This window comes from Sinocyclocheilus grahami, unplaced genomic scaffold (genome assembly GCF_001515645.1).
Source record: "Sinocyclocheilus grahami isolate Dianchi unplaced genomic scaffold, SAMN03320097.WGS_v1.1 scaffold1264.1, whole genome shotgun sequence".
Classification (NCBI taxonomy): Eukaryota; Metazoa; Chordata; class Actinopteri; order Cypriniformes; family Cyprinidae; genus Sinocyclocheilus; species Sinocyclocheilus grahami.
In genome coordinates, this window is record NW_015506443.1 from 258,805 (window position 1) to 269,306 (window position 10,502).

General features: G+C 38.1%; 1 protein-coding gene across 2 annotated transcripts in view; it reads left to right on the forward strand.

Annotated features, from left to right (window-relative positions):
• Positions 1–3,815: 3,815 nt before the first annotated feature.
• The window catches only part of kcnmb2a (potassium large conductance calcium-activated channel, subfamily M, beta member 2a), a 10,590-nt gene continuing 3,903 nt past the window's right edge, over positions 3,816–10,502 (forward strand). Inside the window, exons 1-3 of one of the 2 annotated variants that reach the window (XM_016254588.1) lie at positions 3,816–3,883; positions 6,917–6,998; positions 8,927–9,097. In XM_016254588.1, the coding sequence (XP_016110074.1) occupies positions 6,952–6,998; positions 8,927–9,097 (218 nt within the window). In that variant the 5' untranslated portion in view covers positions 3,816–3,883; positions 6,917–6,951. Of the gene's footprint in view, positions 3,884–6,916; positions 6,999–8,715; positions 8,774–8,926; positions 9,098–10,502 lie in introns of those variants that run through there. The other variant, XM_016254589.1, reaches the window with a different exon arrangement.

The following is a 10,502-nucleotide window of genomic DNA, read 5'->3' on the forward strand; positions in this document are numbered from 1 at the left end:
TTCTATTGCCCTACACCAACCCTACCCCTAAACCTACCCCTCACAGGAAACTTTCTGCATTTTTAGATTTTCAAAAAAACTCATTCTGAATTATTTATAAGCCTTTTGAATTACGGGGACACTGAAAATGTCCTCATAAATCACCTTCTCGTTGTAATACCCCGTCATACCCATGTTATTATACAAATTTGTGTGCTCATAAACCACATAAACATGCACACACACACACACACACACACACACACACACACACACACACACACACACAAAAGGGGACATCAAAGGGAAAAGGGGCAGGTGCTCAAGCAAAGCCACTTGAAGGCAAGGCTGCAACCTTTAGCCAAAAAAGCGTAACAGCTGATGCTAACGCTTCTGGTTTGCCAGTACGTGGGAAAGGAGACCAGAGGCCATTTTTTTTAATGGATGTAAATGGAGGAAGGGCTTCACTACACTGAAAAACAGCTTTTTAGAGGAAACAGCTTATCATTTAATAAACCAACAGCCTGTCAGCTAATCTCCAACATGTTTTACACGAATCAATAATTTTGGATTGAACTATTTTTAGAGTTTACACCAAAAAAAATAAAATTTTATGAGAGAAGTCACTGACTTTTTTGCGACAGGTGGGATACAGCTTACGGCATTTCTCATTCTTTCCTATGGTATCCATAAATGGCGATTGAGTGTCACACAACTCTGACTGAAATTCATTGACATCAAGGATGTGATGTTATTGGTTATTAAGGCACACCTGATCCAAGTTGACCGTTTCACTTTCTCCAATAGTAAGTAATACAGACCCTCTTGTCTCCCTATAGTAAGACAATCTCTGGCTCAAGACATTTCTGGCTGAAATGTGCAGTATGTTGTGATGATGAGGCAGGACTTTTTAAAGACCTTTCAACCCTTCTGAACACTTGTCCACGATGCTATAATAATCCAACAGAAGGCAGAAAATACTTCCTGGAACATTCTTGGGAAAGGGCAGGCACATTTCTCAGAGGGTTGAATGGGCACATGAAGAGAGGAAGCTGGAAAACAATTGCCAGCAACAGGTGTAAATGTCCACCGTTAAGGATCTGCTCAACACACTGTAAAACACACGGGTGCGTGACTGTCAAATAAAAGATTTGGGATTTCTAAGTTTGATGTAATCTACAAAATAATGTGGATGTAGTACTTTTCCCCGAAAAGAACTAGTCAGCCTCAGCAGAGTATACAGAGATGAAGTTGAAGTCGAAGATAGCATCACTTTGAGAAATGGGCTCTTTGCTGAAAAAAAGGAAAATGAAAAGATTTGGCTCCATTCCATTTGCGACAAAGTGTGAAAAGTGTTAAATGGATTTCAGAATTGAAAAGAGACCATCAAAAAGTCCAATTATCATCTCTATGTGCATTCACATGGACAAACTGCACTGAGATAAAAAGAGTGTGCCTTCTTGCACAGCAGTTCTGGCTTCTTCTCATCAGTTTGCCCTTGGGACAAAATGATATATCTGTCATCTTTCAGATATGTAGAGAATTTTAGTCAGCAAAGAAACCCTGCTGTCTCATGGAGGTTAAAATAAAGCCATGTTTGATGTGTGATCCTTTACTGAAGTGCTTGTTGTCATTGCCATCGAATATTTCTTAGTTTCATCTTTATCCTTGACATAATGCATGTTTGATGCATGAAAAAGTGTTCATAAGAGTAGCCACATGGTCTTAGCTCGTTCGGTTGTGCGTTGTTATATGGTTGCAAATGTGTTCTGGAAAGTTGCTATGTACAGTATGTGCATAGTTTTTACTATCTGCAAGTACACTTTTATGATCCACCGTATGCCTGACCAAATAATAGAACAAAAATAATGTCATTCATGTCTGTTGCACAAATGGTGCAAGATGAGTTAAAGTATTCCACAACACAACTTTTATTAAAAATGGTCTTTATTGAATTTATACAATTTACACAATGTATACATATTTTAAACTGATTTTTGTCCCCTGCCAACAACCCCCTGACATTGTTGTAAAATTAAAAAAGCAAACAGGCATAAACATATGACAGTTCATACATTCCTCATGTTAGTTTAAACATATACTCCATAACTTAACACATTCAGAGCCTCTTCAATGTACAAAACACTGCTCAGATATCTTAAAATTCAGATGCTTTCTTAGTACAGAAGATTTTTAAGAGCCAAGGTTGATACTAAGCTTTTCAGCCATAATCCAAGGAAAGAGCAGCTAATATTTTTTCCAGCAGGGCGTCTGGCTTGTTATAGACATACCGGTAAGTCCACCATCTTATTTCTTTAACAGAAAGAGAACAGTTGCACTACACAACTTTTAAAATCTTAACATATTTTAAAACATTAAGCATCAAACATTTGCAGACTTTGTAAATGGCTACAGAAGAAAAAATTGGGCATCATTCACTAAAAGACTTTTAATTAGTTTCGAACACAATAACCTTATGCAGAATCATCATCAGTCTAAAGCTAAAAAAATCGGAGTTTGCGCCTATCATACACTACGCAAGTGTTTGTGAAATTAGTCTGCAAAGTGGGGTAAAAGTCTGGGCAAAAGTAGTGTAATGTATTCCAGCCTTTGCAGAGCAAGGTTAATTTTATTAACCTTGCAAAGGCATATGACCTTATTGTATACACATTTATAAGTTTCCCTTTCAGATGCAACATTTATGGGATTTCTTAGAACCATTCGGCCCAATGGTGGAAAAGCGGCTTAACAATATTGTTCCTCTATGTCATTATAGTTGAGGTGTGGACTAAAATATTTTTTGGTGGTGAGATGTTGTTCCAAACGTCTATGAATTTCTTTCTTCTGTTGACCACAAAAGAAGATATGTCGCCATTGACTTCTATAGTCTTTTTTTCTCATACTATGAACGTCAGTGACTAAAAGCAGCTGTTTGGTTACCAACATTCCATGATACCATTTTTAGCACATTTAGATTTTTGTATTTCCCCATTCAGGAACTGAATTGCCTTGAAATGAATTTTGACCATGTCCAAATAGAAATGCAACTGGAACCGTTCCCTTAGCGTGCTCATAATCGTCCGGTTTTACAGTATAAAAATGCTTTATGTTTCTGCCCTTAGGTTTAGAGGATCAAATCACTAATCCCAAGTATGAGTAATCGTAGTATTGATGCTTGCTTTAGTAAACACCATAAATCATGCATACAAGCTCAGTGACAGAGGTTTGACAAAAAGTGGCACATGGTTATTTCTGTTCAGCATAGTCTTTTTTTCTCATACTATGAACGTCAGTGACTAAAAGCAGCTGTTTGGTTACCAACATTCCATTTTTAGCACATTTAGATTTTTGTATTTCCCCATTCAGGAACTGAATTGCCTTGAAATGAATTTTGACCATGTCCAAATAGAAATGCAACTGGAACCGTTCCCTTAGCGTGCTCATAATCGTCCGGTTTTACAGTATAAAAATGCTTTATGTTTCTGCCCTTAGGTTTAGAGGATCAAATCACTAATCCCAAGTATGAGTAATCGTAGTATTGATGCTTGCTTTAGTAAACACCATAAATCATGCATACAAGCTCAGTGACAGAGGTTTGACAAAAAGTGGCACATGGTTATTTCTGTTCAGTTCTTCACCTCCATGCTTGAAAGGCGCAAGGTCAGGGTGTTGTGCTGGCTTGGAAGGACTCATTCCACACATCATTTGGCAGGAAATTGCTGCCCTACACAGTTTCACACACTGGCACACGGCCCACAAAGCCACAAATCTGCCAGCAGCATTATTGGGTATTTTAAAAACCCTTACAGGTCTCAAGAGGAGCAAGAGAAGGCTGACTGTTATTGACTCAACATGCTTTCTTGAAATTTCATTGCTCTACTTTGGCTCAAATCTATCAATACAGGTATGTAGAGTCCTTGGCCTTGCAAGGGGTATAAACAGAAAGCTTTGGATTAAATATATTGATTAGTAAGACAGAGCATGCATGTTGGGTTTAAATGCTACTCTGCCTTCTGTTAAGTACTCAGAGGATAGCAGAGCACATTTCGTGAAGGGAAAATGTTTCACGAATACATTTTCACTCATGTTCTTTCATTGATTCAAGTTGTCCTGGAGTTAAAACCAACTGCTCTACAATGTCATGTCCAGTGAGACATAGAAAAATACAACAGAAAGCCAATAAGCTGCTGTCTGTTGATGTGAATGAAAAGCAGACTTTATTTGTGAATTCCAAGGAACATGGAATTGGATCCAAATGGATACAACGTTTTAGATGGTTTCAATCAACCAAAAACCTTTATCGATTAGGTGTGATAGAAAAGCACTATTCATTCTCAGCTTGTAAAAATATTAGTACATCCCTCATTGCTGAGTGCTTTCAATCATCTCATTACTTAAAAATCATATGACTTTGAACAGAAGGAAAGCGCTTTAGCATTTTTTTGTCCAAGTAGACCCCTTCTTCTTGTTTCAGGGATAAAGATTTAGGCTGTTTTCCAAACCAGGGTCAGTGAATAAATAATTTATTTACTCTAGGATGCTTTATGTTTGGCATGGTTCTGCATTTAGCAAAAGCATGTTCCGCTTAAGAAACAGTTGACATTGCTGATACAGCATGGATCCGTGAGCATGTACTTGTAATAGTAATGTAATTCTCTTTATGCCCTGATGCTCTGAGTAATGACAAAGAAATCTTGAAAGTGGGCCTCTATCAACCTTCAACTCCATTGCTGACCCCCTAATGACCTGCTCTTCACAGCTGCAAATAAGTGTGCTCAAGCTTTGTTGAATATGCATAGACTTGATCTGAATATGCATGGCCCACCAAAATGTTAATCATGTTTGAGCGCTGCATGTTGTGCTAATAGTTTGAGTTGAGTTCTTTAGAAAATGACCATGGTTGGGCAAAATTCATATTTAAGAATTGGGTTTCTTTAAGTTGAGTGGAATTGGCCACATCTCACAGGATGTTGAATATTTATGAGCACTTTCACACTCGTAGCCGTGAGATATGGCTGTATATCGGCACGGCAGTGATTCGGCCGTAGGCACGAGGCCGCATGTAATCACAGTGTGCCGATATACAGCCATATCTCATGGTTACGAGTGTGATATTGCGTTTATACAACAGTTCGATGGCACGAGTGTGTAAATACATAAGAAACAACAACGGAGTGTCTTCAAAAACACTCCGATCTTTTGTGCAGAACTACTTCCTTCCACCACGGATTCAGTGACAGTTTAACAGCTGAGGCCAATCCTCCGTTACTAATTCGATAACGTCACGTTAGAACTAGTAATGAAGGAATGTTGAGTTGCTTCATTAAAAGCTTATTGTATCACTGTACATAAGAAACAACAACGGAGTGTCTTCAAAAACACTCCGATCTTTTGTGCAGAACTACTTCCTTCCACCACGGATTCAGTGACAGTTTAACAGCTGAGGCCAATCCTCCGTTACTAATTCGATAACGTCACGTTAGAACTAGTAATGAAGGAATGTTGAGTTGCTTCATTAAAAGCTTATTGTATCACTGTATTAAAAACAGTGTATTATGTAGAGGGAGGAGAGTATTATGTGAGAGAGACTGACTGAGCGAATGTGATTACTTGCATCTGATACAGCATTCATTCTTCAGTTCAATCTCATATTCAAAACATTAGTTTGAATGTCCGCTGAGGAAAGCGATATTTTTGTCATAATATCCCTGCTGACTCGTAAAAACTGTCTCTTGTCACCATCTAATAGCGGAATAATGAAACTAAAATCGCAAACACACACACACACTAGCAGCACACACACACACTAGCACACACATACACACTCCATTAATATCCTAATGGATAAGGCGGACTTGTAACCCGAAGGTCGCAGGTTCGAGTCTGAGGTCCAGCAGGGATTGTCGGTGAGGGCAGTGAATATCCAGCGCTCTCTCCACCTTCAATACCACGACTGAGGTGAGACCTTTGAGCAAGGCACCGAACCCCCAACTGTTCCCCGGGTGCCGCAGCATTGGCTGCCCACTGCTCCGGGTGTGTGTTCACAGTGTGTGTGTGTTCACTACTGTGTGTGTGTGCACTTGGATGGGTTAAATGCAGAACACTAATTGCAAGTATGGGACACCATACTTGGGCACACTTCACTGCACTGCACACAGTACATTCTTGCTTAAAAAACTCTTAAAACTACATTCCGTGACAAAAAAACAGTATTATTTTTTGGAAATTATAGTTAATTTGGTCGTGTGCCATATTACTCGCTGTGAGAAATACCACAAGCGGAGTGATACAAACTGTGAAACGGATGGAGTTCTGTTGACTCTCTTATTACCTAATCAGATTCGAGGACCAGATAGAACTGTTGTATATATATATATATATAGACATGACATGCTGGATACTCAGTCTCTGGGTAGGTTTCAGTTTGTCTAAAGTCAATGTTGAAAGGCATTTGAGAAATATTTATTCAAAAAAGATTTTGTTTCCAAACTAAATTGAGATTTTAATGGAAGTAGACTTACTCAAACAAACCACTTGATATTGCAAAGGCATTGCTCCTCAAGCTTTCTTAAGGCTATCTCTACTCAGATTTATTCAGAAACTGCACTTATGGAGTTATGGACCATCTTTCCTTGCTGATTCACGCATCACTGAAGTGCACTATCAGGGAATAGTTAATATATTCTTCACATAGTAAAACCAGTCTGTTGTAAAAATCAATACTGCATGGCTTCTACAAACAATGTGTTAAACTATGAGAGAGTCAGAGAGTTTTATAACTGAACTATGGTATAATGGAAAAGTTATAAGCTCAAACCATTTTCAAGATATATATTTTTCGATCTGTGATGTACAACGGCTTTTTATCATAAGTGCAGTGTTCGGTGTGACAGAATGTAAAATGTGTGTGGTTATGCAATGATTCCTCTGTTTTTAGGTCTTTCAAGAACTCAGACTCAGGTGTCAGACAAGATGTTCTTTGTGAAGGGGGTCAAAACAGCACGAGTCACGCAACAAAGGTGTACACATGTAATCACAGTGTGCCGATATACAGCCATATCTCATGGTTACGAGTGTGATATTGCGTTTATACAACAGTTCGATGGCACGAGTGTGTAAATACATAAGAAACAACAACGGAGTGTCTTCAAAAACACTCCGATCTTTTGTGCAGAACTACTTCCTTCCGCCACGGATTCAGTGACAGTTTAACAGCTGAGGCCAATCCTCCGTTACTAATTCGATAACGTCACGTTAGAACTAGTAACGAAGGAATGTTGAGTTGCTTCATTAAAAGCTTATTGTATCACTGTATTAAAAACAGTGTATTATGTAGAGGGAGGAGAGTATTATGTGAGAGAGACTGACTGAGCGAATGTGATTACTTGCATCTGATACAGCATTCATTCTTCAGTTCAATCTCATATTCAAAACATTAGTTTGAATGTCCGCTGAGGAAAGCGATATTTTTGTCATAATATCCCTGCTGACTCGTAAAAACTGTCTCTTGTCACCATCTAATAGCGGAATAATGAAACTAAAATCGCAAACACACACACACACTAGCAGCACACACACACACTAGCACACACATACACACTCCATTAATATCCTAATGGATAAGGCGGACTTGTAACCCGAAGGTCGCAGGTTCGAGTCTCAGGTCCAGCAGGGATTGTCGGTGAGGGCAGTGAATATCCAGCGCTCTCTCCACCTTCAATACCACGACTGAGGTGAGACCTTTGAGCAAGGCACCGAACCCCCAACTGTTCCCCGGGTGCCGCAGCATTGGCTGCCCACTGCTCCGGGTGTGTGTTCACAGTGTGTGTGTGTTCACTACTGTGTGTGTGTGCACTTGGATGGGTTAAATGCAGAACACTAATTGCAAGTATGGGACACCATACTTGGCCACACTTCACTTCACTTCACACAGTACATTCTTGCTTAAAAAACTCTTAAAACTACATTCCGTGACAAAAAAACAGTATTATTTTTTGGAAATTATAGTTAATTTGGTCGTGTGCCATATTACTCGCTGTGAGAAATACCACAAGCGGAGTGATACAAACTGTGAAACGGATGGAGTTCTGTTGACTCTCTTATTACCTAATCAGATTCGAGGACCAGATAGAACTGTTGTATATATATATATATATAGACATGACATGCTGGATACTCAGTCTCTGGGTAGGTTTCAGTTTGTCTAAAGTCAATGTTGAAAGGCATTTGAGAAATATTTATTCAAAAAAGATTTTGTTTCCAAACTAAATTGAGATTTTAATGGAAGTAGACTTACTCAAACAAACCACTTGATATTGCAAAGGCATTGCTCCTCAAGCTTTCTTAAGGCTATCTCTACTCAGATTTATTCAGAAACTGCACTTATGGAGTTATGGACCATCTTTCCTTGCTGATTCACGCATCACTGAAGTGCACTATCAGGGAATAGTTAATATATTCTTCACATAGTAAAACCAGTCTGTTGTAAAAATCAATACTGCATGGCTTCTACAAACAATGTGTTAAACTATGAGAGAGTCAGAGAGTTTTATAACTGAACTATGGTATAATGGAAAAGTTATAAGCTCAAACCATTTTCAAGATATATATTTTTCGATCTGTGATGTACAACGGCTTTTTATCATAAGTGCAGTGTTCGGTGTGACAGAATGTAAAATGTGTGTGGTTATGCAATGATTCCTCTGTTTTTAGGTCTTTCAAGAACTCAGACTCAGGTGTCAGACAAGATGTTCTTTGTGAAGGGGGTCAAAACAGCACGAGTCACGCAACAAAGGTGTACAATTGTTTAGCACTTGCTCTACCTGTCTCTATAAACATGTAATGTAATTTGGGTGATTATTGTTCATGTCATGTGTGGCCAATCAACACCCAGGACTGTAACTATACATAAAATTATAAAATGTTTTACTATTTCTTCTTTTCCCAGGGTAATTTATAAGACATTGTGGGGAAATGAGCTTAAGGACAAAAAAAGGACAGAAACGGCGCTGAAGGCCGGGGAGGACAGAGCCATTCTGTTGGGTTTGGGAATGGTGTTCAGCTCAGTCATGATGTACTTTGTGATCTGTATCACCATGGTGCGTGCTTATGCAGAAAGGTAGTGTTATATCATAACTGCTTGAATAATATTTAGCTGTGAACTAAAACAATAACTAAATCAGCATACAGCTATTTACAGCTCCAATCAAAATTATTCAACCCCCTTGACCTGTAAGACACTCTGCTGCTGCTGTAATCAAAATTTTAGGAAAACAATTCAACCAAGGCATCAGTTAACTTTTATAGAAAGTTAGTTTTGTTATTGTATGTGTACAAAATTATTCAACCCCTAAGAGTCACATTTGGTAGAAAATCTTTGGTAGCACTTTATTTACAGTCATGTTCAGCGTGTACATATGTACTTATTATAGCAATTGCAATAACTGTGTAATAACTAGGTACTAACCCTGAACCTACCCCTAATCCTAACCTTAACTCATGTAGTTACCATATACTGCCCAGTACTTTCTTGGGTAAGTACACTGTTAGTACACATACACTCTTAAAAATAAAGGTGCTTCACGATGCCATAGAAGAACCTTTTTGTCTAAATGGTTCCATAAAGAACCTTTAACATCTGAAGAACCTTTCTGTTTCACAAAAGGTTCTTTGGGGCGAAAGAAGGTTCTTCAGAATATAAAAAAGGGTAAGAAAGAGATGGTTCTTTAAAGAACCTTTGACTGAATGGTTCTTTGTGGAACCAAAAATGGTTCTTCTATGGCATCGCTTGAAGAACCTTTTGAAGCACCTTTATTTTTAAGAGTGTACTGTAAAATAAAGTGTAACTGAATCATTTATTCTATTTATTTCAATAAATGTTGCCTCAAAAACATTCCAGAACTTCACAGGTCTAATCTTAAACTTATGAATAAGGCTGCCAGTTGTGTCTCTAGGCTCTTCTTTTTTTGGAAATCTTCTTGTAGCCATAGATATTATAATAATAATAAAAATAATAAAATTCTCTATATTTATGTAAGTGTAACAGCTAAAGCTAATTAAGTTATAAAGTTTCCAAAAACGTAATTTTGTACCCTACCATACTAATAAGTGACGTAAAAATGTGCTATTATAACTGTTATAAACTGTTAGAAAAAAATAAAAACCTTTAGGATCAGAAAAGCTTACATTTATAAATTATTACAGTCTATTACAGTGAGTTTGAATAATTTTGATTGCAATTGGATATCTATATCTAGTTAAGTCAACTCTAGATAATGAAGGTCCTTGACATGCAATCTGCTAACAATCACATAATTTACTACATGACACATGCTGACTGGCCTCTGCTGATTCTGCAGCCAACACATTTAAATAATCTGGTTTAGTGTACCACACACACACACACACACACACACACACACACACACACACACACACACACACACACACACACACACACACACACACACACACACCACACACACAAAACTACACCACCCTATATAACACTTTTTTTTGAGAAT